General features: G+C 41.5%; 1 protein-coding gene across 2 annotated transcripts in view; it reads left to right on the top strand.

Annotated features, from left to right (window-relative positions):
• LOC134357421 (zinc finger protein GLIS3-like) overlaps nt 1–27,505 on the top strand; it is a 503,684-nt gene that overhangs the window by 326,525 nt on the left and 149,654 nt on the right. For both annotated transcript variants that reach the window (XM_063068994.1, XM_063068995.1), the window contains 2 exons: nt 2,239–2,400; nt 5,772–5,882. In XM_063068994.1, the coding sequence (XP_062925064.1) occupies nt 2,239–2,400; nt 5,772–5,882 (273 nt within the window). The remainder of the gene's footprint in view (nt 1–2,238; nt 2,401–5,771; nt 5,883–27,505) is intronic.

Genomic DNA, 27,505 nt, shown 5'->3' with positions numbered 1-27,505 from the left:
TTTTCAGTGATGATTATGGATTTGATAGAATAGAGCAATCTGCAATATACCATTTTACAAGGGGTGGTTGATAAGTTCGTGGCCTAAGGTAGAAGGAGTCAATTTTAGAAAACCTAGCACATTTATTTTTCAACATAGTCTCCTCCTACATGTACACACTTAGTCCAGCGGTCGTGGAGCATACGGATCCCTTCTTTGTAGAAGTGGTCCACAGCAGGGGTGATTGATAAGTTTGTGGCCTAGGGTAGAGGGAGTGGAGTTATTAACTTCAAACTTTCTGCATTATCACTCAGACAGCTGAACTGCATGTGCATGTAATGAGAGCATCATGGACCTCCAGGTGGTCCACAGCAGGGGTGATTGATAAGTTTGTGGCCTAATTTCCCCCTGGGATCAATAAAGTATGACTATGACTATGACTAAGGAAGAAGGAGATGAGCTATACAGCTCTTGTTACATTCACTTGCAGTTCAACGCTGAGTGGAAATGCAGAAAGTTTGAAGTTTCTCCTCATCTCCTTCTACTTTAGGCCACAAACATTTCAATCACCCCTGCTGTGGACCACTTACTGGATGTCCAAGACGCTGACTTCTACAAAGAAGGGATCCGTATGCTCCACGACCGCTGGACTAAGTGTGTAAATGTAGGAAAAATAAATGTGCTAGGTTTTCTAAAATTGACTGCTTCTACCTTAGGTTACGAACTTATCAATCACCCCTCATAGTTAAAACTATTCTCTCACCATTCAGTTTTTCCCTTTCTATACCAAGTAGGTTGATTAGCATTGCTTTAACAACTAACACATCATTACAAAGGTAAGCTATTTATTACCAGAATTAACATTCCACTGTAAAATTTGATGAGAGAAATTGTGCAAATTACGCAAAGCATGAAGGTCGAGATATTTTTGTTCGAAGCAAATGGAGGGTGCATGTATGCACCCCAATTGTGTAACATGAATTTTTTTTCAATTCTCCAATTTCTTCAGTGAATTTCAACACAAATACATGTCTAATTAACATAAAGGTTTTCTTCACAACTTTGTGTATTACTTAATACTTTATACTTCATTGTCGCCAAACAATTTGATACTAGAACATACAATCATCACAGCGATATTTGATTCTGCGCTTCCCGCTCCCTGGATTACAAATCAATAGTAAATATTAAAAATTTAAATTATAAATTATAAATAGAAAATTAAAAAATGGAAACAAAGGTAGTGCAAAAAAAACAAGAGGCAGGTCCAGATATTTGGAGGGTACGGCCCAGATCCGGGTCAGGATCCATTCAGCAGTCTCATCACAGTTGGAAAGGAGCTGTTTCCAAATCTGGCCATATGAATCTTCAAGCTCCTGAGCCTTCTCCCGGAGGGAGGAGGGACAAAAAGTGTGTTGGCTGCGTGGGTCGTGTCCTTGATTATCCTGGCAGCACTGCTCCGACAGCGTGCGGTGTAAAGTGAGTACAAGGATGGAAGATTGGTTTGTGTGATGTGCTGCGCCGTGTTCACGATCTTCTGCAGCTTCTTCTGGTCTTGGACAGGACAACTTCCATACCAGGTTGTGATGCACCCTAGAAGAATGCTTTCTACAGTGCATCTATAAAAATTAGTGAGGGTTTTAGGGGACAGGCCAAATTTCCTTAGTTTTCTCAGGAAGTAAAGGTGCTGGTAGGCCTTCTTGGCTGTGGACTCTGCTTGGTCCAACCAAGCAGATTAGTACCTATGAATGAAATTCAGCATCTCTTATTGAATGGCATGGGAAACAACAAAAGTAACAAGGCTTATTTGGATTCTTATCTATCAATTGATTGCGTTTATTCAAAATAAGTAGGTTTAAAAACTCAGAAGCATATTCTGCAAGTTTATCACATTTCTGTTATTTTTACAAGACATCTCATTCAAAAACAAGTAACTAAAACAGACATGCATATGGCAGGAATTGTGACAGGGATCAAGGAAATCTTACATGAACTAGGATTGAAAAGAAACAATGAGAGAAACATACTTTTGACCCTATGTGACCCTATCAGCCACTGGATGACCTTGATTCCTTAAGAGATGTGTACAAATGATACTCATGAATAGATTGGAAAATAACAACAGATTATTTACGATTTAGAAGAAACTTGTAAGTTAATTTTATTGGAAATGAAGATTTAAATTCCTACATTTCCTGACAGAAATTTGCATCCTAATGTTTTTTTTCTAACAATAATTTTTCAAATCTTTTCTCATAGTTTGAAGGCTGTAATAAGGCATTTTCAAGACTGGAAAATCTCAAGATTCACCTACGAAGTCATACAGGAGAAAAGCCTTACCTTTGTCAACATCCAGGCTGCCAAAAAGCTTTTAGCAACTCCAGTGACCGTGCCAAGCACCAGAGAACACATCTAGACACTGTAAGCATCTCTGGGTTAAGAAACTAATACCCTACATTGTTAAGAAATAAATTATTTGGTAATTTATTCTCAATAGTAGTAACCTTTATCAAAAATAGTTACATAATCCTAAATCTAATTTTCTTATTTGTTCTTCAATTGTTACAATTCTGTTATAAGTGCAGTGATACTCACATACAAGGTCCTGAAAAACTTTTGCATTTATTATAATTATTACTTATTAAGCAAAAACGTGCATGCAAAATGATGATCACGATCCTTAATAATTTTTAAATATTATTTGGGAAATTATTTTAAACCTATTGATATTAAGTACTGAAGCTTTTTGCCTTATATGCTGTTAAATAATTGGTACTAATCTGTAATTGGTACTAATCTGATTTTAATCAACAACTAATATAATCTTTTGACCTTTAAAAAGTTAGCAAGGGCTGAATGTAGTAAAAAAAATTCTGATTTATCACATTTAGTTCTTACTGAAAAAAAAATACAATCCTATCAAAACCATTTGATCATCACAGCTTTGTACTTATTATGATCATATGAGATTCTTTAACTCAGTCTTTTGAAATAAGGGTGTAATTGCACAAATTGAAATAATGCATGGAAATAGATTTAAACTAAAATACAGGACCCCAGAGTTTATAAATACTGTAGAGCCTTAGAGTCCAGTAATGACAAAGTTATGATAAAATTTTGTTAAAACAATGGTTTCAGCCAAAAATGGGATATTGTGTTCTGTTCTAGGCACACACACTAAGAAAGATGTGAAGCCTTTGAAGAAAGTGCAGAGGATTTACTGCCATAATTCCAGGGACTTTAGTTTCGTAGCTCATGTAGCTCTCCCTGGAGCAGACAAGGTTGCTAAGCAATTTGATGGAAACATTTAAAATCATAATGTATGTAGAAAGGATACATAGAGAGAGAATTGTTCTCTTTTTTGGAGGATGTGTGATCCAAGGGATATTAGAAAAAGAACCAAAGTGACATGAGGAATAAATATTTTATTCTGTGAGTGATATGGGGCTGAGATAGCAGGCTTAATAGTCGTGTTCAAAATGAGACAATCTGAAAGGAAAGAAACTGCGGGTATTCTTCTTACACGGGCTCCTTTGTAACTGTTCTCTGACTGTGTTGTCATAAAACTATAGATATGATACTTTTTGAAGATCTAGGAAAATGAGTCCAAGTCATTTCTCATTACGGAAATGATGCACTTCGTATGATGAAATCTTTTAATATTTGGTTACATGCAGTAATATTTAACACAAATTTTTATCTCTTCATTAATGAAAACTTTTCCAGTTAAGTTAACGAAGAGATAAAATTAAGACTAACTTTATTGTTTCTAAGTCTTAATTATTATTACCTAATAATAAGTAAGACATAGAAACATAAAAATAATTTTTGGCCTCTCACCTTATTCTCTCAAGTCTAAGTTTACAATCTACATGAACCTTCTTCACCTCCCAGCTCCTTTGTGTAAATTTTGAGAGATTTTGAACTATCTGCTTTGGAGGGGGAAGTGTGTGAGAAATTTGTAGAAGTTCCAAAGAATAAGAAAGGTGCGCTACTGTGCAGTTGCTGTTGGTGTCAGTAGAATTAACTGTACAGGTATACCTTTAATCAACACATCTCAAATCGTTCATCTCAGAGCTCCCCCTTCATTTGATCAAGTTGCTAAATCAATCTTAAGCATCCTATTCCCTTTTGCTTCAGCTTTCTGTCCAATCCAATCTTGAAAACGGATATGATCTCTACATCAGCTTCTAGTTCTGAATTGAATTCTGCAGCCTCACAACTCTCTGCAAAGAAATTTCGTTCCTTTGCAAATATCTTCTATTTAATTTTGCATCCTTGGTCCTTGGTAAAAGAACTATCATGTATCAGAAAGAAAAGTACATATCCTGTCCAAAATAAACAGCTCTTTCAAAATCAGTATTGTTTAAACAGGAAAAACATAATTGGTCTGGTCTTTCTTTTAGAATTATGCTGCCCTAATTATCCAAAACTTATGGTAGTTCAGCACAATATTATGAACAGATGGAGAATCATCACTCTTGTGGGTAAGATGTCAAGACCTTAGAGGGGATGAAGAGGAAATTTACGAGAACGATTCCAAAGATAATGGATCTGTTATGTGGAAACATTAGAAAAGCTGGAACAGCTCACAAAGTATTGATGCTTAAAAGAATATTTAATAGAGGTCTTCAAAAATACACAGAATTTTAAAATTATAAGTAAGGAAATACAGTTTCTGTTAGCAGGTGGGTCAGTAGACAGACAAAACAGATCTGTAATTTTCACAAAACAACCATGATGGGACACAGCAATTTATTATGATTTACAAAGCACTATATAAGATAGAGTAAGCACAAAAATTGGAATGGATTGTGCTTTTGAAATTTACAGGCATTTAAGTAGGCTATGCATAGGGCAAAACAGACCTGGCATACGAAAAAGTTCAGCATGGACATGTTGGGCTATGAGACCTATTCCTGTGCCGTATCTCTCTGTGACTCTTTGACATATTTCAGTTCCGTAGGGAAGAAAGTGATGGTTGAACTAATTAAAAAGTCCTTATACTGAAGTGATGCTTTAAGTTTTCCATGTAGGATTACTCTCTCTCCTAAATAAACATTTGTAATTGGACTCTTTCAATGTACCCTCCTTATGTACCATTTCCCCAGAGTTATTCCTCCTTGTTGTTTACCAGATGACAACTGTAGTTGTAAAGATGAGTTAAACAAAAATTTTTGGAAGAAAACCATCAACATTCTAAACTCTCTGTGCATCAGAACTAATTTCTTACCTCTGCCTTTGTTTTCTCTCTTTCCTAGCAGACTTAATTTGTTTTTAATCATACTGCTCAGATACTGTACATGGACCTTTCTGCTGTTTCTTGAACTGAGACCCTAAATGCTTTCTGTTGCTAATCGTTTCTGACTATGCTGCTGAGTCTCATGGGCTAAAATAATTGTAAGTATATAATTACAATAATTACAGAAGTCGGCTGCAAGTTTTCATTGAAAAATTAAAGTCATAAAGATGGTAAAGTTATGGAAGAACAGAACTTTGTGAATTCTTAATAACATTTATTTTAGTAGTCATATCATTCTGATTAATGGTTAACATGCAGCCATATGAGGTACATTGTTAAAATATTCATAATTGGAAAATGGGTGTCTGTCAGCAACCTTTGACCCTTACTTAAGATCTTGCATGTCTGACTCTGATGTACGTCCTGTGCAGGTGAAGTCGATTAGTCTGAGATTAGACCAGGGTACAGTACAGCAGCATTCATTTTGAAAACCCACTTCCAACTAACGTTTGCTGTACTAATACTGGTGCTGTTTTCTCTCTTGTTTTAGAAACCATATGCATGTCAGATCCCTGGCTGTACTAAACGGTATACTGATCCAAGCTCGCTCAGAAAACACGTGAAGGCCCACTCCACAAAAGAACAGCAGGCTAGAAAGAAGGTGAGTTAATTTAGTTTGAAAAAGAGAATGAGGATGGAATAGTGAAATAAAAAAAGATTGCTGATTCTCTTGCTGAAGTTCTCATTTTGGATACTATATGCATACTCCCAGTCTGAACTTTATATAATAAGGAAATAAGAAATTCCACATTGAGTCCAGTCAGCTTATTTTATTACTTAAATTAGTTTACAACCTTATTGAAAAATTGTTGGTCATAGAACGAATTCCATGGTAGGAATGGAATTAATTCTGGATTTCCAAATCAATGTTACTGAATCCTTGAAAACAGTAAAGGACGAAAGTTGAATTGTCTTTAGAAATCTTTCATACCTGCTTACCTGTGATTATTTGAGTATAATAGCAATTTTTCTTTTCTTTTCTTTTTCAATATTTTTATTCATTTCTACATAAAGAATACAGAGTACAAGTATATAAGTCAAAAAAGATAAGATAATACCAATACATATTTGAATCACACTTGCAACCTTATTACTCTATATTCATGTAAATTATATTAAATCATACTATTGAAATATGATAATGTTATTATTATACAGAAAAAAAATCTAAACCCACTACCAAAGTCGAAGCTGCTTAGTAAAGAAAGAAAGAAGGAAAAAAAATCCTTATCCTTATGATATAGTGAGATACGTTATTAGCCAACATCTGTACTTTAACAACAAATCAAAGATTTTGAAAATAGTTCAAAAATGGTCCACACCATGTGTGGAAGTCTGGGCTAGATTCAGAAATTGAACAATGGATCTTTTCTAAATTTAAAACATGACATAACATCATGTAACCATTGAGCATGAGTGGTTGAAACGACATCCTTCCTTTTAAGCAAGAGCGTCCTCCTAGCTATGAGAGACATAAAGCCAAAATGTGCAAATCAGATGTCTCCAGAATAATATCTTTTCCTCCAACAATACCGAATAAAGCGGTCAAAAGGTTAGGCTTAAAATTTACTTTGAAGTGTAGAGAGAAAGTTTGAAATACCTCCTTCCAATATTTCCCGAGACTCGGACATGTCCAAAACATATGAATTAGTGAAGCTTCACCATTATTAAATCTATCACAAAAGGGAGATATATCCAAATAAAAACGAGATGGTTTATCCTTGGGCAATTTTTTAAATTGCTATAGTGTCACAAAGAATTTTAAATTCTAAACTCTATCATAAATATTTCATACTGAAAGGATGCTAAATTCTAGAAACTACAAGAAAGAATGGCGTATACTGCAGTTGTTGGTTGGTAATTTCATTTCATCTCCGTTACAAGAAGACATTCCTTACAATCCAGGCTGTCCATGCCATTCATAATTTTGTACACCTCCATCAGGGCCTCTCTCAGCCTCCTCTGCTCCAGGAAAAACAATCCCAATATATCCAGTCCTTTCTCATAATTGAACCATCACTTATTGAAATTAAGCCATTGTTCTGTGCAATTTGCCAGCTGATCAATATTGTTCTCCAATCCAACACTATCCTCCTCACTGTCAAACACACTAACATTTATTTAGTTAAATCATATATCGTAAATAAAAATTGTTTGCCATTAGTTTCATCATGAAATCTCTTCACAATACAGACGCCAGAATCTCAGTCAGAAGGACCCAAGCATATTAAAATATACCAATACAAGTTTCTGAAATAACAAAATATTATTTAATTACTAATTAAATCTTAAATAAAGATTATAGATTAAGATATTTGACAAACTACAAGCTTTTGAGATGTCTTTGTGGTGTGAATGTGGAGAAGATGTTTCTTATGGAAGAATATGGAACTAGTGATGACTATTTGAAAATAAGAGCTTTCCCATTACGGCATAGATGAGCTAATTTTTTTCTGCTTTCACCTTAAAATGTCAGGGGAAGCAAAATATTTTTTAAGACAAACTCATGATAAACAAGGAGGTGAGAGGTTGCTACATGGAACCAAATAATCTTCTCTTAATTTGCATCTTTGTCTGTAAGTGATGGTGTTGTTTTCTGTGTTGTTGTGGTGTTGTGGTGTGTTGTGGAGAGGCAGAGTCATTACCACCATTTGGATGTTAATGATACCAGTGATCCTGGTGAATCTGAGCTACATGTAGTTTACAGCGTGATAGCACAGATTTCCCTGTGACCTCCTGGATGGTTCATAACAAGGCTTAGACAAGATGTTGATTTACTTTTGAAGGTTTTTTCAGGTTTTTGAATCAGTAGGATTTATGTGCATTCTCTGGCCACGACTTCCTTTATATGCTACTCATTGATGTGTGGGTAATGTTATCCCAAGTGGAACTAAAAATATATTTAATCACCTTGATATTAAACCTCGTCCAAATTTTCCTGAATGGTGGGTTTGTTATTGCTGCTCAGCTCTACAAAGAGATGCCTCATTAAACATAACAGGTTCCAAACCTTGAAAATAACAATTGCACCCCAATGCATAACAACAAAGTGGAGGTAAGGACCACTGTGGTTATATTCAGATTCGGGGGCTGTGGCTCAGTTAAGTGTGTTGGTGCATTCAGGGAGCTTTGGTGTGTGGTCATAGCCAAGAACCAGCATGGTTAAGTATGCAGACAGAGCCAGAGATGGAGACTCCTGCTAAGTGTGCAGATGGAACCAGAGACTTGGAGTAAGGCCTGGTTTACAGTCAGGGTTAAGAGCTGGTTGCCTAAGATACCAAAATGTAGACAGGTGCATCATTAAGAAGAGAAGGGCTTCTGTGCCTGAGTCCACATGTGTATGTGAGAAATATTTGAATACTAGGCAGCATCTACACATACCTATATTAATGCAGAGATTGGTTTCTGGTCATTCTGGTCTCTTCTACTGTTGCATAAAGACTGTCAGGGCTGTGTAGTAACTGATATGCAACCACTACCTCATGTTATAAACTACCTCTCAAAGTGCACTTCCTGTACACTTTGAAGATCAGGACTTGGAATATCAGGATCCTCAGTCAATTAAAAGAGTTCTGGTCTGCATTTATAAAACTCTTATACTTTGACATCAACATCATTGCTCAGAATGGGACGCAATGTGCAAGAGATGGCCACTTTGAAGATCAGTGCGGGTACACCTTCTTCTGGAGGGACAAACTGAAAAATGAAAGCACACTTCATGAAGTGAGCTTCATCATCAAGAATGTGCTACTTCAGGAAGTCAGCAACTCATCAGCAGAATTAATGATTGCATTATGATTTTCAGCTCACTCTTAACACGCAGCAACATCTTGTTGGAAGGTTCAGAAGAAGCCAAGAAGGACTTCTGCTCTAACTTAGAAAAGATCCTGATCCACAAGTCAATGAGGGACAAACTGATTCTCCTGATGAGCTTAACATCAGGGTAGGGAGCAAAACCACCCTCTGGCAAGGCCAGATCAGCAAAGGTGGAGGGCGGAAGATAAAATACTTGGAGAATGGCCTCATCAGAATGAACACAGAGTCAAACACAAGATGAGTATGACAACTCTAAGCATTTGTATTAGTTAAGCACATACCACCAGGCTCAAGAACAGTTTCTACCCCACTGTTATAAGACTACTTCATAACTCCCTAGTACAACAAATTGGACTCTTGACCTCACAGTCTCCCTTCTTATGATCTTGCACCTGAGAGCAAGATGTTTACCTGCACTTTCTCTGTAGCTGTTACACTTTATTCTGTATAGTTATTGTTTTATCTTGTTCTACTTCAAAGCACTGTTATTGGCCTGATTTGATCTGTATGAGCAGTTTGCAAGACAAACTTTTTACTGTATCTCAGTACATGAGACAATAATAAACCAATTCCAGTTTCAATTGTATAATCTCAAGCAACTCAGATCAGGCAGCATCTATGGAGATGAATAAACAGTCAACATTTCGGGCCGAGACCCTACTTCAAAACCGGAAAGGAAGGGATAAGATGCCAGAATAAAAAGATGCGGGGAGGGGAAGGAAGCTAGATGGAAGGTGATAGGTGAATCCGGGTGGGTGGGAAAGGTAAAGGGCTGGAGAGGAAGGAATCTGATTGGAGAGGAGAGTAGACCAGAGGAGAAAGGGAAGGAGGAAGGAACCGGGGGAACAGACCACAGAGCCTGTCATCTCCTATGCTGGCAGGCCCAGGCGTCTCTGGACCGCAATCCCTGCTACCAACCTCAACAGTTCTAACGATCCTGAGCAGAATCAGAACCCGGAGTCCATCGCCATCAATGAGGGTTCCAACGACACCTCCAAAGTGCTGATTGCGAAACCTCAAACTCTGACTCCAGCCTTGACCTCCGGGCAGGGACTTCACGTGCAGCCACTGGAAACCCCGTCTCCCCTTCCACCACCACCCACTCTTCAATCCTGTCTCTCTCAGGTCCCATCACCAGCTCGTGGGTCCTTGGATACTCCATGTTCCTCTCACCCCACCTTCCCGGAACACCGCAAACCCCCCTTCCCCCCTCCAATCCCAGCTCTCGTCCATGCTGGGTTTTCACCATCCCCTCCAACCTTCCCCTCTCTGAGGCAGAACATTCTGTCCTCAGTAAGGGCCTCACCTTTGTCCCTTGCGCACAGACCTCAGTGAATTCCGTGCCCGCCATGACACTGAGCCTATTTCTTTGGCAAGGAATCTCCACTCTGCACCAACGACCTCTTCTCCTGTCTTCAACCCCCTCCTCTTCCTGGACACCTTGCCCTGGTCTTCTGTCTGCTCTCAACCTTTTGATTGTCAACTGCTGACAGGACATCAACCATCTAGATTTCAACACTCCTCTCTCCTATTCCAACCTCACCCTTTGCGAACGCTTTGCTCTCCACTCTCTCTCCACACTAATCCTAACCTCACCATCAAACCCGCAGATAAGGGAGGTGCTGTAGTAGTCTGGCGTACTGACCTCTACCTTGTGGAGGCCCAATGACAACTCTCAGACACCTCCGCTACTTATCCCTCGAACAGGACCCCACTAAGAAACACCAGGCCATTGCCTCCCACAGCATCACCAACCAAATTAATGCTGGGGATCTCCCATCCACTGCTACTAATCTCACCCTGCATTTCTACCTTCTACCCAAGATCCATAAACCTGCCTGTCCAGGTAGACCCATAGTTTCTGCTTGTTCCTGCCCCACTGAAATTATATCTGCATACCTCGAATCAGTTTTATCTCCCCTGATTCAGTCTCTTCCTACCTACATCCATGACACTTCGCATGCTCTTGACCTTTTCAAAAATTTCAAGTTCCCCTAGCCCAATCGTCTTATTTTCACTATGGATGTCCAGTCCCTATACACCTCCATCCCCCACCAGGAAGGCCTCAAAGCTCTCCATTCTTTATGGACACCAGACCCAACCAGTTCCCCTCCACCACCACTCTCCTGCGTCTAGTGGAACGTCCTCACTCCCAGTAATTTCTCCTTTGGCATCTCCCAATTCCTTCAAACAAAAGGTGTAGCCATGGGCACTCACATGAGAACAGTCTACGTTTCAAGTCTACACTTGTATCACTCCCCAACCTTTCCTACACCACATCGACGACTGCATTGGCGCTGCTCCTTGCACCCATGTGGAGCTCGTCAACTTCATCAAATTTACCTCCAACTTCCACCCGGCCCTCACATTTACCTGGTCCATTTCTGACATGTCTCTCCCCTTCCTCGACCTCTCTGTCTCTATCTATGGAGGCAGCTTATCTACTGAAGTCTATTATAAACCACTGACTCTCACAGCAACATGGACTTCCCACACTGTTACTTGTAAAAATCCCATACCCTTCTCCCAATTCTTCCACCTCTGCTGCATCTGCCCTTAGGATGAGGTTTTTCCATTCAAGAACTAAGAAGATGTCCTCTTTCTTCAAAGAAAGGGAGTTCCTTTCCTCTACCAACAACACTGCTCTCAATCGCATCGCTTCCTTTTCGCGCAAGTCTGTCCTCACCCCATCCTCCTGCCACCCCAACAGGGAGCGGGTTCCTCTTGTCTTCGCCTATCACCCCTCCACATCCAGCACATAACTCTCTGGAACTTCTGCCATCTCCAGTGGAATCCCACCACCAAGCACATCTTTCCCTCCCTCTGCTTACTGCATTCTGTCGGGATTGCTCCCTATGTGACTCCCTTGTCCATTTGTCCCTCCCCATAGATCACCCTTGTGGCACTTACCCTTGCAAGCAGAACAAGTGCTGCATTTGCCCCTACACCTCTTCCCTCACTACCATTCAAGGCCTCAAACAGTCCTTCTAGGTGAGGTGACACTTCACCTATGAGTCGGTTGGGGTCATCTACTGTATTTGGTGCTCCCTGTGTGGCCCCCTGTATATTGGGGAGATCCAACGCAGATTGGGAGACTGCTTTGCTGAGTTCCATCCACCAGAAAAAGCGGGATCTCCCACTGGCCGCCTACTTTAATTCCACTTCCCATTCCCATAGCAACATGTCAATTCATGGCCTCCCCTACTGTCATGATGAGGCCACACTCAGGTTGGAGGAGAAACACCTTATATTCCGTCTGGGCAGCCTCCAACCAGACGGCGTGAACATTAATTTCTTGAACTTCTGGTAATGTCCCCCCTCCAACTCTCCTTCACCATTCTCCATTCCCATGTCCCTCTCTCACTTTATCTCCTTATCTGCCTATCACCTCCCTCCGGTGCTCTTCCCCCCGCCCCCGCTTTCTTTCTTCCATGGCCTTCTGCCCTCTCCTGTCAGATTCCCTATTCTCCAGCCCTGTATCTCTTTATAAAATCAGCCCCACCTCTTTACTTCACCCCTCCCCCTTCCAGTTTCACCTATCATCTTGTGGTTCTTCCTACCCTCCCCCCACTTTCTTACTCTGACTTCTCATCTTTTTTTCCGGCCCTGATGAAAGATCTCAGTCCGAAATGTAGGACTAGTGGAGGTGTCATCTGCAATGGACTGGATCAGGTCAAGTTGAGGTGTGCCATGACCAGCCTTTCAAAGCACTTCACAACAGTGGACATTAGAGCCACTGTCAGGTAGTCATTCAGGTACATTATTTTTCATAGGTATTTGGACGACTCACCCTATTCTCACATACTGTGAAACAACCTCACGTCCGATTCCGCATCTCAGAGCTCACACACATACCAGATATTCGATCACACAAGGTGCACCATGCAAATAGATTGTACAACCCTTACTGGAGTGGTTCCATCTTTAGAATCTGAAGAATACAAGATTGCACTAGGAGGGGTACAGGCACAGAAACATTGCACTATGGAGGGGAGTAAGTTCACAATCATTAGAGAAGTCTGTGACCAAAGATTCAAAGTACATTTATTATCAAAGTATACAGTATACAGTATACAAACCTGAGATTCATCTTCCCCACAGACAACCACGAAACAAAGAAAACCATGGAACCCATTCATAGAAAAAAACATTAAACACATCCCCCCATACACAAAAAAAAACAAATTGCACAGATGGCAATTAAAAAACAAGCAAAAAACACAAAATATAAAACACAAAATGAAAAGAGTTCTAGCGTAATCTCAGTTCAGCTCAGTGTTCGTTATCTGCAGGCCGCCCCAATTCAAATTCACCCATAATAGCAACAAAAAGAGGAGCCACCAGAAACCAGAAACACATCATACCATGAATACAGAGTCCAATCCACAAACTGCATCGATGGTACCTTGCCGAAACGCAGAATTCCAACACCAGCCTCTGACAGCATCAAGGGAGAGAGAGAGATCACTTGAATGCAGGGACCTTCTTCTGGCAGCAGCAAGTGAGAGGCAGGAGATCGGTGCTGAACGCCCACTCGCTTCCACACTCGCCTCAATGATTTAAATACTCCTTGATGCTTTAATCAGTGAGTTCGACAAGAAATGGAGTCCATCATGGGCTTGCGCCCTGTCTCCAGGCTTCTTGGCCTCAAGGCCATACGCTTTGCTCAGTGCTTCACGGAAAGCCCTTGGAGACAGCAAAACACTGGATTGCACCACTAAAATGTAGATCACAGGCTCCAACAGTAACAAAACCATATTTGAAAGAAAAAGATAATATAAAAGAAGTGAGTTTTGTGAACCATCCGGGGAATGTCATCCTGGGTAGCACTTTTCACTGGTGTCATCTTCTTCTGAGACAGAGCAGGGCTGGAATATTAGGATTTGATCGTATCGCCTTACCTAATCTACTTCCACAAATTCCTTCTCCCTTAGCCTGCTTTCTGATTTTAAAAACTAAACACTGTACCTTTTGGTTTATGAAAGACTCATCTAACAATTGTCTTGGCATCACCTTTTACTTGTGGAAGTGAATTCCAAATTCCCACCAAACAATGCCTGTCAAAGTATTTCCTCACTTCATTCCTGTGACAATACTTTTTAGTTATGCCTCTCAGTCCTAGAAATCACAATATAGTTTGACTTTGTCTAACATTTCAGGTTCCTTCAATATCTTTATGTGATCGAACAAAACTCTACTTTCTAAACTACCTTTTAAACTCCAAATTACTGCTCCAAATTATATAAAACAAAACTAGAGAATGTTAAAGATACTCAACAGGTCAGACCACATCTGTTAGAAGAGAAACACAATTAACACTTCAGGTAGAAGACCTTCGCAAGAACTGGGATGCAGACAAAAACAAATCTTTTAAGCTACAGGGAAGGTGGAAGAAGAAGTCACCATTTTTGTCTGTTTTCAATGTCTGACCATGCCTGTTAATGGTCTTTGTACATGGACCCAGAATTTTCTTAGACTTCAACTTCTTCTGGCATTTTATCATTTGGACATTATTCTGTTCTTGACTTAAGAGGCACAGTAGATTATCTCACATTTGCCTATACTGATCACAGTTGTGCACACTTTTACCCTTCACCTAATCAACTGAACACATAGTCCTCCATCCACTCATCTGAGTTTGTTATAAATTCAGTGAATAGCTGTCAGCACAACACAGATCCTTGCAGGGGGGTATTGGTCACATCTTGCCAATTTAAGTGCCTTTCTGGCATCTATACGTGCAAGCTCCTATTACTTCACCAATTTCTAAACTAGATGAACAATTTTCCTTAATTTCTAAAGTTTATCAAATATATTCTGGAATTCCATTTTAGTAACACCCTTATTTATTACCTCTCTGAAGATTCTGTTTCATTAAACAAGACTTGCCTTTCTTACTAGTTTCCTCTGATTGACTGCTCAACTGTTCACTCAGTTTAGGCTATCTTGTTATATTCTCAGTTTCTGACCTTTACTCAGAATAGCATGTATCATTTTCAAGTCTAAAGGAATGATTCCTGAATTAAACCTTGGCATAAAGCAGTAACCAGCAAGTAAAAAAGTTTTGTAATCAAGAGAACCAGGGGCTCAGTAAGGGGAGAGAAAAGAATACTCAGTTAAACTGCAGTTATTTCAATGTACGAGGTTTAACAGGTAAGGCAGAAGATCTCAGTGTGTGTATCGGCTCTGGGGATTGGGGTGTTATAGTTATAACAGAGAAAGGTCAAGGGCTTGAGAAGAAGGAATCAGAGAGGTGAGGAGTGCAGACCTTGGAAAAAAGCAAAGAAGGAAGGGCACCGGGGGAGGTGGCAGGCAGATGAGGAGAGGGCATAAAAGGCCAGAGAGGGAATAAGAGGGAAGGAGAAGGAGAAAAGAAAAAAATACCAGAAGGAGAAATCAGCATTCATGCCATCAGGTTAGGGGCTACCCAGATGAAATAGGAGGTGTACTCTTCCACCCTGAGAGCGGCTTCATTGTGGCTGAAGGGGAGGCCATGGACCGACATGTTGAAATGGGAATGGGGATTGGAATTTAAAGAGTTGTCCATCGGGAAATACTGCATTTGGCAGATGGAGCTGAGGTGTTCAACATAACGGTCCCCCAATTTACATAGGGTTTCACCGATGTAGAAGAGGCCACATCGGGAGCACAGGATACAACAGACGACCCCAACAGATTTGAAGGTGAGGTTTTGCCTCAACTGGAAGGACTGTTTGAGGCCGTGAATGGAGTTGAGTGAAGAGGTGAGTGGGCAGGTGCAGCATTTCTGTCACTTACAGGAATAGGTGCCTGGAGGGAGATTATTGGGGAGTGAGGATTACACAAGGGAATTACGAGGAAGATCTGTCAGCTCAATTTTCAGAGTGTTAAGGGCCTGGTTGGGGTGCGATTTGAGAAATGCGTCCAGGAAAGTTTCCTTTATTAGTATATAAAGGATCCCTGCTCAGGAGAGTGCAATATTGGACCTCTTCTTTGGCAAAGAGGCAGGGCCAGTAACTGAATTGGCAGTCAGGGAGCACCTTGGCTCTTGTGATCATAATTCTATTAGTTTTAACATAATGGTAGGAAAGAATAGGACATGTCCACAGGTTAGGAATAAATGGGAGTAGGGCCAAATTTGAAGGAATTTGGCAGGATTTAAAAGAGGTAGAGTGAGAAGGCCTGTTTGAAGAAAAAAGAATGCAAAGCAACTGGGAGACTTGTAGAAGTTGAGATATCAAGAATTCAGGAGTAGCAGGTTTCCCTTAGGGCGAAGGATAAACCTGCCAAGTTTAAGGAACCTTGGCTGACAAGAGATATTGAGGTTTCCTGTCAAGAAAAAGGAAGCGTACATTGTGGGTAGGAGATTGGGAAAGAGTGAATCCCTTGAAGGCGATAAAAAGATTAAGAATACGCTTAAGAGAGAAGAAGGAGGGCAAAGAGACTGTATAAGATGGATCTGGCAGGCAAGGTTAAGAAAATTCCCAAAAGGTTCTCTAGTTATATTAAGAGTCAAATGGTGGCTACACAGAGAGTAGGTTGCCTATGTCCTCAGCCACAAGAGATGGGTAAGATTTTTAATAAATATTTTTCCTGTGTTTACTGGAGCGAATTCTGAAGGACAGAATCTTTAAGTATTTGGATAGACAAGTCTGATTAGGAGGAGTTATTAGGGCTCTATGTATGTGTAGCCCCCTGGTAAGCCTCAGGCTCGCTCAACTCATCTGGGAGAGCAGCCTTCGGCCCCGCCAAACTGGGTAATCAAGTTTGTGTGGATGCTGTGTGATGTACCCCACCCCGCCAAATAACAGACAATACACCACATGCAATTAAATAATTACAATTTAAAGATATTACTGGAAATATGTAATTAATAGAGATAAAATATAAAAGGAAAGTAAAAGGCACCAAACTTATCAAAGTTCAACCACTTCGTGCACAACAGTTGGAGCTCAAGTAATGGGGTCCTCTTTCCACCATTCGATCCCCTCCGACCCCCTCGACCCGTCGTCTGGGACCAACCACGGTGGTCGACCAGACGCTCCACACAAGTCTGTCTTCATCTCCTCCCCTCGCTGAAGACCCTGGGCCTCAGACTCCTGCTCGGGGTCCGTTCCATCGGCCAGTTTACAGCATCACGTCCACTCTCCCTGTCCCCATTGAGCCTTCTGCCCCAAAGCCCGCAAAAAACAATAGCTTACAGACACACAAGAAAGAATGACATCTATCCCAATTGGTTAGCAAATCCCAACTCTCTTTATAATCCAAACAAGCTGCTAGAGAAAGAACTTTCTCAGCAGTTAACATAACAAAGAAGCCATTTTGATTAGCCTACACAGTAACATAAAAGAAGAAACCCCTTACATATGGTAAATCATCCTTATCAAAACCTCCAGAGTTCTTTGAGAGGTAACCAAAAACAATGACGTTAGGGCAGTGAATGCTTGGACTTTAGTAAGGCCTTCATGAAGGTCCCAAATGGTGGGCTGGTCTGGTCAGCTAAATTCCATGGTTTCAAGGGAGACTAGTTGGGTGGATTCAAAATTGCCTTGGAGGGAGGAAGCAGAGAGTGGTGATTGTAAATTTCTTCTCAGAATGGGGACTGGTGAAGAGCGGTTTTTAGATTAGATTAGATTATGAGGACACTCAGTCCTCATTTATTGTCATTTAGAAATGCATGCATTAAGAAATGATACAATGTTCCTCCAGTATGATATCACAGAAACACAAGACAGACCAAGACTAAAACTGACAAAAAAAAACATAATTATAACATATAGTTACAGCAGTGCAAAGCAATACCGTAATTTGATAAAGAGCAGACCATGGGCACGGTAAAAAAAAGTCTCAAAGTCCCGATAGCCCCATTATCTCACGCAGACAGTAGAAGGAAGAAAAACTCTCCCTGCCATGAACCTCCAGCGCTGCAAACTTGCCGACACAGCACCCTGGAAGCACCTGACCACTGCCGACTCCGAGTCCGTCCGAAAACTTCAAGCCTCCAACCAGCCCTCCGACACCGAGCACCGAGCACAATCTCTGCCGAGCGCTTCGACCCCAACCCTGGCCGCCAGCAACAAGCAAAGCCAAGGATTTGGGGCCTTCCGCTCCGGAGATTCTGGATCGCACGGTAGCAGCGGCAGCAAAACAGGCATTTCAGAAGTTTCACCAGATGTTCCTCCGTGCTTCTCACATCTGTCTCCATCAAATCAGGATGGTGCACGGCATCCTACTTGACAGATTACAGATATTCATTCCAGAGTGGCCGCTGCGCATTGCTATCTTCTCTGGGTTTGCCCCAGGGATTGGTGTTGGGACCCTTGGTATTCATTACTTATATAAATTTTGTGGATGTTAATGCACAAGGCTTGATCAGTAAATTTGCAGATGACACAAAATTAGGGAAAGGATGAGAAGAGCTCAGTTAATAGAGAGCACTCTTGTGGCCATCCCCCTCAGTAATTGTTATCTCATTTTGGATGCTGTGGTGGGGGGGGGGGGGGTGACCTGACAGAGGATGACCACAGCAATTGTGTCTCTGGCACTCAGCCTAGCTCCGTGGTGCAGAAGGGAAAGAAGAAGATGAGGAATGCAGTAGTCGTAGGGGATTCTATAGTGAGGGAAACAGACAGGAGGTTCTGTCAGCCTGATAGAGATACCCACATGGTGTGTTACCTCCTGGGTTGCAGTGTACGGGATGTCTCAGATTAGGTGCAGAGTATTCTGAAAGGAGAGGGTGAACAGCCAGAAGTTTTGGTACATGTTGGTACCAATAACATAGGTAGAAAAAGGGAGGAGGTCCTGGAAGAGAGAATTCAGGGAGTTGGGTAGGAAGCTGAAAAGCAGGACCTCCATGGTAGTAATCTTGGGATTGCTGCCTATGTCGTGTGCTAACAAATGCAATAATAGCATGATCAGGCATATCAATCTGCGGCTGAGAGACTGGTGTAGGGGGCAGGGCTTTGGGTTCCCAGATCACTGGGGCATCTTTTGGCGGAGGTGCAACCTGTACAAAAAGGACGGGTTACACTTGAACCCAAAGGGGTCCAATATTCTAGCAGGCAAGTTTAATAGAGCTGTTAGGGAGGGTTTAAACTAATTTGGCAGGGGGGTGAGAACCGGAGTGATAGGGCTGAGAAAGGGGAAAACAGAAATAAATCAAAGATAGCATGCAACAGAAATTATAGTAAGGACAGGCAGGAGATGAGACATAATCACAGCTAGTGGGATGAGTTACAGGGCAATAGAGGTGTGGTGCAGTTAAAACAGAAGGCAAAAAATACTGGACTGAAGGTGTTGAATTTGAATGCATGCAGCATAAGAAATAAAATGGGCGACCTTGAAATTCAGCTGCAGATTGGCAAGTATGATGTTGTGGCCATCTCTGAAACTTGGCTAAAGGATGGCTGCCATTGAGTGCTGAACATCCAAGGATATACGGTGTATTGGAAAGATAGGTTAGTAGGCAGAGGAGGTGGTATGGCCCTATCTATAAGAAATAATATTAAATCATTAAAAAGGAATGACATATGATAGGAAGGTGTAGAGTCTCTATGAGTTGAGTTAAAAAATGGCAAGGGTAAAAGGACCCTAATGTCATGATTATCATTGGGGATTTTAACTTGAAAGTGGATTGGGAAAACTAGGCCAGTACTGGACCTCAAGAGAGAGAATTTGTAGAATGTTTAAGGGATGGCTTTTTAGAACAGCTTGTTGTTGAGCCCACTAGGGGATCGGCTGTGCTGCATTGGGTGTTGTGCAATGATCCAGAGGTGATAAGAGAGCTTAACGTTAAGGAACCCTTAGGGAACAGTGATCACAATATGATCGAATTCACTTTGAAATTTGAGAAGGAGAAACTAAATTCCAATGTGTCAGTATTTCAGTGGAATAAAGGAAATTACAAAGGCATGAGAGGGAAACTGGACAAGGTTGACTGGAAAGGGACACCAGCAGGAAGGACAGCAGGGCAGCAATGGCTGGAGTATCTGCGAAAAATGAGGGAAGTGCAAGACAGATATATTCCAGATAAGAGGAAATTTTCAAATGGAAGAAGGACAGTACCATGGTTGACAAGTGAGGCAAAAGTTAAAGCAAAAGAGAGGGCATACAATGAAGCCAAAGCTAGTGACAAGATAGAGGATTGGGAAGCTTTTAAAAACTTGCAGAAGGAAACTAAGTTCATTTGGATGGAAAAGATGAATTATGAAAGGAAGCTGGCGACTAATATCGAAGAAGATACTAAAAGCTTTTTTTAAGTATATAAAGGGTAAAAGAGAGTTGAAGGTAGAGATAGGAAATAGAAACTAATGCTGGAGATATTGTAATGAGAGACGCAGAGACGCAGGAATTGAATGCGTAGTTTGCATCAGTTTTCACAGTGGAAGACATCTGCAGTATACCGGACATTCAAGAGTGTCAAGGAAGTGAGGTATGTGCAGTGAAAATTATGACTGAGAAGGTGCTCAGGAAGCTTAATGGTCTGAAGGTGGATAAATCTCCTGGACCTGATGGAATGCACCCTCGTGTTCTGAAGGATGTAGTTGGAGAGATTGCAGAGACATTAACAATGATCTTTCAAGAATCAGTAGATTCTGGCATTGTACTGGATGACTGGAAAATTGCAGATGTTACTCCATTATTTAAGAAGGGTGGGAGGCAGCAGAAAGGGAACTATAGACCTGTTAGCCTGACAGCAGTTGTTGAGAAGTTGTTGGAATCGATTGTTAGGGATGAGATTATGGAATACCTGGAGGCACATGACAAAATAGGTTCCCTGAAAGGAAAATCCTGCCTGACTAACCTACTACAATTTTTTGAGGAAATTACAAGTAGGGTAGACAAAGAAGATGCAGTAAATGTAGTGTACTTGGATTTTCAGAAGGTGACAAGGTGCCGCACATGAGGCTGCTTAGCAAGGTAAGAGCCCACGGAATTACAGGGAAGTTACTAGCATGGGTGGAGCATTGGCTGATAGGCAGAAAACAGAGATGGGGAATAAAGAGATCCTATTCTGGCGGCTGCCAGTTACCAGTGGAGTTCCACAAGGGTCGGTGTTGGGACCACTGCTTTTTACGATACATGTCAATGGTTTGGACTATGGGATTGATGGATTTGTGGCTAAATTTGCCGATGATACAAAGATAGGTGGAGAAGCGGGTAGTGATGAGGAAACAGAGAACCTGCAGAGAGACTTAGATAGTTTAAAGGAATGAGCAAAGAAGTGGCAAATGAAATACAATGTGGAAAGTGTATGGTCCTGCATTTTGGTGGAAGAATTAAACGAGTAGGCTATTATTTAGATGGGGAGAGAATTCAAAATGCAGAGCTGCAAAGGGACTTCAGAGTCCTTGTTCAGGATACCCTAAAGGTTAACCTTCAGGTTGAGTTGGTGGTGAAGAAGGTGAATGCAATGTTGGCATTCATTTCTAGAGGTATAGAATATAAGAGCAGGGATGTGATGTTGAGGCTCTATAAGGCACTCGTGAGACCACACTTGGAGTATTGTGTGCAGTTTTGGGCTCCTTATTTTAGAAAGGATATACTGACGTTGGAGAGGATTCAAAGAAAATTCAGGAGAATGATTCCAAGAATGAAAGGGTTACCGTATGAAGAACGTCTGGCAGCTCTTGGGCTGTATTCCCTGGAGTTCAGGAGAATGACGGGGGATCTCATAGAAGCATTCCAAATGTTATAAGGACTGAACAAATTAGATATGGCAAAGTTATTTCCCATGGTAGGAGAGTCTAGGACAAGAGGGCACGACTTCAGGACTGAAGGACATCCATTTAGAACAGAGGTGCAGAGAAATTACTTTAGTCAGAGGGTGGTAAATCTGTGGAATTTTTTGCCAAGTCTTTGGGTGCATTTAAGACAAAGGTAGATAGGTTCTTGATTAGCCAGGGCATCAAAGGGCATGGCGAGAAGGCAGGGGAGTGGGGATGACTGGAAGAATTGGATCAGCCCATGATTGAGTGGTGGAGCAGACTCGATTGGCCGAATAGTCTACTTCTGCTCCTATACCTTATGGTCTTACAGTCTTAAAATTACAAAGTGTTGGTAGTGAAAATTGTTATTGTAGATTACTAGGGGATCTTGATCAGTTAGAGAAGTGGGTCATGTGGATTTGGATTTCAATACAGATAAGAGTAAAGTAATGCATTTTGGAAAGTCAAACCAGCCTAGGATGTATAGTATGAATGGTAGGTCACTGGGGAATGTAATAGAACAGAGGAAGCTCTGAGAACAAATGTGTAGTTCGTTGAATGTAGAATCACAGGTAGACAAGGTGGAGAAAAAGACATTCAGTGCATGGGCCTTCATCAGTTAAGGTATTGAGTATCAGAATTGTGACATTACGTTGCAATTATGTAAATTACTGGTGAGGCCACACCTAGAGTACTGTATTCAGTTTTGGTCACCTTTTTATCAAGTCAAGTTTATTGTTATTTAACTATCTACATGTATACTATCAAACGAGACAATGTTTCTCTGAACAGGGTGTAAAGCGCTGTAGTACACATACCACACATAAAACACACAATAACTCATGAAAATCTGCAGATGAATTACACATAAGTAAACAAAGTAAAGTGCTTAAATTAAATACTGTAAGGTACAAAACAGATTAACCAGTGATACTTTGAATACAACACGACAGGCAGTTCAGAAGCCCAATGGCCTGAGGGAAGAAACTGATTCCCATCCTGACCGTTCTTGTCTTTATTCATCTCCTGCCTGATGATAGAAAGTCAAAGAGGATGCTGGATGGATGGGTGGGATTCTTTATAATACCAAGGGCCCTGTGTACACAGCTCTCCTGATAAATGTCCCTGATAGATGGTAGGGAGACCACTATGATCTTCCCAGCCATTCTTGCAGTCCTTTGCAGGGACTTGCATTTCAATGCTCGGCTGCTCGCATACCAGTTGGAGATGCAATTTGTCCAGATGCTTTCAGTAGTGCTCCTATAAAATTCAGTTTAGACAGGGGAGCCTTGATTGCCCCTCGATCTCCTTAGGAAGTGGAGGCGCTGCTGTGCCTTCTTGTTCAGGGAGGTGATACTAAGGGGCCAGGTGAGGTCAATCGTGATGTGAACTCCCAGGAACTTGGTGCACTTAACTCTCTACAGAGGAGCCATCTATTTGCAGAGGAGGATGGTTCATTGCACCTTCCTGAGGTCTACAATGTTCAGACTTAAGTTGTTCTTCTTACACCAATCCACCACAGAGATGGTGTTCCTCTCTGTACACCATCCCATCATCATTGTTGATAAGGCCAAACACTGTTGTGTCTTCCCATAAACCTGATGACATGGTTTGAGCTGAATCCTATGACTAGTTTCTGAGGATTGGAGGGTGGCTAATGTAACTCCATTTCTTAAAAAAGGAGGGAGAAAGAAACCGGGGAATTATAGTCTGGTTAGCCTAACATCGGTGGTGGGGAAAATGCTAGAGTCAATTATCAAAGATGTGATAACAGCACATTTGGAAAGCGGAGAAATCATCGGACAAAGTCAGCATGGATCTGTGAAAGGAAAATCATGTCTGACGAATATCATAGAAATTTTTGAGGATGTAACTAGTAGAGTGGATAGGGGAGAACCAGTGGATGTGATATATTTGGATTTTTAAAAGGCTTTTGACAAGGTACCACACAGGAGATTAGTGTGCAAACTTAAAGCACACGGTATTGGGGGTAAGGTATTGATGTGGATAGAGAATTGGTTGGCAGACAAGAGGCAAAGAGTGGGAATAAACGGGACCTTTTCAGAATGGCAGGCAGTGACTAGTGGGGTACTGCAAAGCTCAGTGCTGGGACCCCAGTTGTTTACAATATATATTAATGACTTGGATAAGGGAATTAAATGCAGCATCTCCAAGTTTGCGGATGGCACGAAGCTGGACGGCAGTGTTAGCTGTGAGGAGGATGCTAAGAGGATGCAGGGTGACTTGGATAGGTTAGGTGAGTGGGCAAATTCATGGCAGATGCAATTTAATGTGGATAAATGTGAGGTTATCCACTTTGGTGCCAAAAACAGGAAAACAGATTATTATCTGAATGGTGGCCGATTAGGAAAAGGGGAGGTGCAATGAGACCTGGGTGTCATTATACACCAGTCATTGAAAGTGGGCATGCAGGTACAGCAGGTGGTGAAAAAGGCGAATGGTATGCTGGCATTTATAGCAAGAGGATTCGAGTACAGGAGCAGGGAGGTACTACTGCAGTTGTATAAGGCCTTGGTGAGACCACACCTGGAGTATTGCGTGCAGTTTTGGTCCCCTAATCTGAGGAAAGACATCCTTGCCATAGAGGGAGTACAAAGAAGGTTCACCAGATTGATTCCTGGGATGGCAGGACTTTCATATGATGAAAGACTGGATCAACTAGGCTTATACTCATTGGAATTTAGAAGATTGAGGGGGGATCTGATTGAAACGTATAAAATCCTAAAGGGATTGGACAGGCTAGATGCAGGAAGATCGTTCCCGATGTTGGGGAAGTCCAGAATGAGGGGTCACAGTTTGAGGATGAAGGGGAAGCCTTTTAGGACCGAGATGAGGAAAAATTTCTTCACACAGAGAATGCTGAATCTGTGGAATTCTCTGCCACAGGAAACAGTTGAGGCCAGTTCATTGGCTATATTTAAGAGGGAGTTAGATATGGCCCTTATGGCTAAAGGGATCAGGGGGTATGGAGGGAAGGCTGGTGCAGGGTTTTGAGTTGGATGATCAGTCATGATCATACTAAATGGCGGTGCAGGCTCGAAGGGCCGAATGGCCTACTCCTGTACCTATTTTCTATGTTTCTATGTTTCTATGTCAGCAGTGTGAACACGTTGGGCTGAGCACGTAGCCCTTGGGATTGCCGGTGCTCAGCATAATGAGACTAAAGATGTTGCTGCCCCCATGAACTGGCTGTGGCCTTTCTATTAAGAAGTCCTGGATCTAGTTGCAAAGAAAGATGCGGTTAAACAGGAAAGAGTACAGAAAAGTTTAAAGAGGATGTTGCTTCGACTAGAGGGTCTGAGATATCGGGAGTGGCTACGCAGGCTTAGAACATAGGGGGAATGAGGGAAGCCTTCATAAAAATAATTAAAGATTATGAGAAGCACAGATAAAGTGCATGGGAACAGTCTTTTCCCTAGGGTAGGGAAGTTCAAAATCAGGGGCCCTAGGTTAGAGTGAGGGGAAACATTTAAAAGAGACATATGCGGCAACATTTTCATGCAGACGATAGTGATCTTATGGAACAAGCTGCCAGAGAAATTGACTGAGAAATGTATAAAACTAGCATTTAAGAGGCACTTGGATAGTTACATTGAGGGGCTTGCTTAAGTGTGATATGGGCTGAATACCAGAAATTGGGACTTGCTGGGTATTGGTAGAAAGGCGTGTATTTGTGCTTTTTTGCTTTGTGACTGTATGAATGAAATTCAGAAGTTGGGACATTTCAACATTCTCAACTACTTCCTTTCAAATTCCTAAAGTGGAAATCGTGTGGCCTGGGAAACTATCACTCCTCAAGGTTCAAAGCTGAGTTTATTAAATACGTGTTGAGTTTATTATCACATGCACAAGTACATGTGTGCACAGGTGAATGAAAAGCAAACTTGCCACAGCATCATAAACATGTAGCATCATAAAAGCCGAATTCTGAAGATAAAGATGAATTAAACATCAATTATATAGATTTTTTACAAGATAGAACACAGTTAGAACAAAAAAAAGTCACGTTTAGTGCTGAGTGACCACAGTAGCCATGGTGTTGATAACTCTAACGACTAGGTTTTTCCAGTTGATTTAAGAGCAACATGGTTTGAGGGCATTAGCTATTCTTAAAACCTGGTGGCGCGGGACTTTAGGCTTCTGTACCTCCTGCTTAATTGTTGCTGCAAAAAAGATGTCATGCCTGGATGGTGGAGATCTTCGATGATAGGCTTTGCCTTCTTGAGGCTGCATCCCTAGTGGTAGGGTGGGGCATGCCCATGAAAGATTGCACAGAGTCCACAACTCTCTGCTGCTTTCTGTGCAGTCAGATTGCTATACCAGCCCATGATGCAACCAGTCAGGATACTTTCAACAATACATCTGTAGAAGTTTGTCAGAGTATTTGTGATAAGCAACACTTCTTAGCAAACACCCTCAGAAAGTAGAGATGATGGCTCACTTTTATAATGGTTGCATTGATGTGCTGGGCCCAGGACAGAACATCTGATATGTTAATGCCCAGTAATTTAAATTTTTGGCCCATTCATGTAGAAACATAGAACCATAGAAAACCTACAGCACAACACGGGCCCTTCAGCTCACAATGCTGTGCCGAACTTTAGAAGTTACCTGGGGTTACCTATAGCCCTCTATTTTTATAAACTCCATGTACCTATCTTAAAATACCCTATTGTATCCACCTCCACCACCATCGCCGGCAGCCCATTCTATGCACCCACACACTCTCTGCATAAACAACTTCCCCTCTGTACTTACTTCCAAACACCTTAAAACTGTACCCTCTCATGCTATCCATTTCAGCCCTGGAAAAAAGCCTCTGACTATCCACATGATCAATGCCTATCATCATCCTATACACCTCTATCAGGTCACCTCTCATCCTCCGTCGCTCCAAGGGGAAAAGGCCAAGTTCACTCAATCTATTCTCATAAGGCATGCTCCCCAATCCAGGCAATATCCTTGTAAATCTCCTCTGCACCCTTTCTATAGTTTCCACATCCTTACTGTAGTGAGGTGACCAGAACTGAGCACAGTACTCCAAGTGGGGTCTGACCAGGGTCCTATATAGCTACAACATTACCTCTCGGCTCTTGAACTCAGTCTCACGGTTAATGAAGGCCAATTCACCGTATGCCTTCTTAATCACCCAGTCAACCTGCACAGCAGCTTTGAGTATCCTATGGACTTGGACCCCAAGATCCCTCTGATCCTCCACACTGCCAAGAGTCTTACCATTAATATTATATTCTGCCATCATATTTGACCTTCTAAAGTGAACCACCTCACACTTATCTGAGTTGAACTCCATCTGCCACTTTTCAGCCCAATTTTGCATCCTATCCCGCTGTAACCTCTGACAACCCTCCACACTGTCCACAACACTCTCAACCTTTGTGTCATCAACAAATTTACTAATCCTTCCCTCCACTTTCTCATCCAGGTCATTTATAAAAATCACGAAGAGTAGGGGTTCCAGAAAAGACTCCTGAGGCACACCACTGGTCACCAACCTTCATGCAGAATATGACCTGTCTATAACCACTCTTTGCCTTCTGAGGGAAAGCCAGTTCTGGATCCACAAAGCAATGTCCCTTTGGAGCCCATGCCTCCTTACTTTCTCAATAAGCCTTGCATGGGGTACCTTATCAAATGCCTTGCTGAAATCCAAATACACTATATCTACTGCTCTACCTTTGTC

The sequence above is a fragment of the Mobula hypostoma genome, chromosome 16 (assembly GCF_963921235.1).
Source record: "Mobula hypostoma chromosome 16, sMobHyp1.1, whole genome shotgun sequence".
Lineage (NCBI taxonomy): Eukaryota > Metazoa > Chordata > Chondrichthyes > Myliobatiformes > Myliobatidae > Mobula > Mobula hypostoma.
This window is presented reverse-complemented; position numbering and strand designations above follow the sequence as displayed.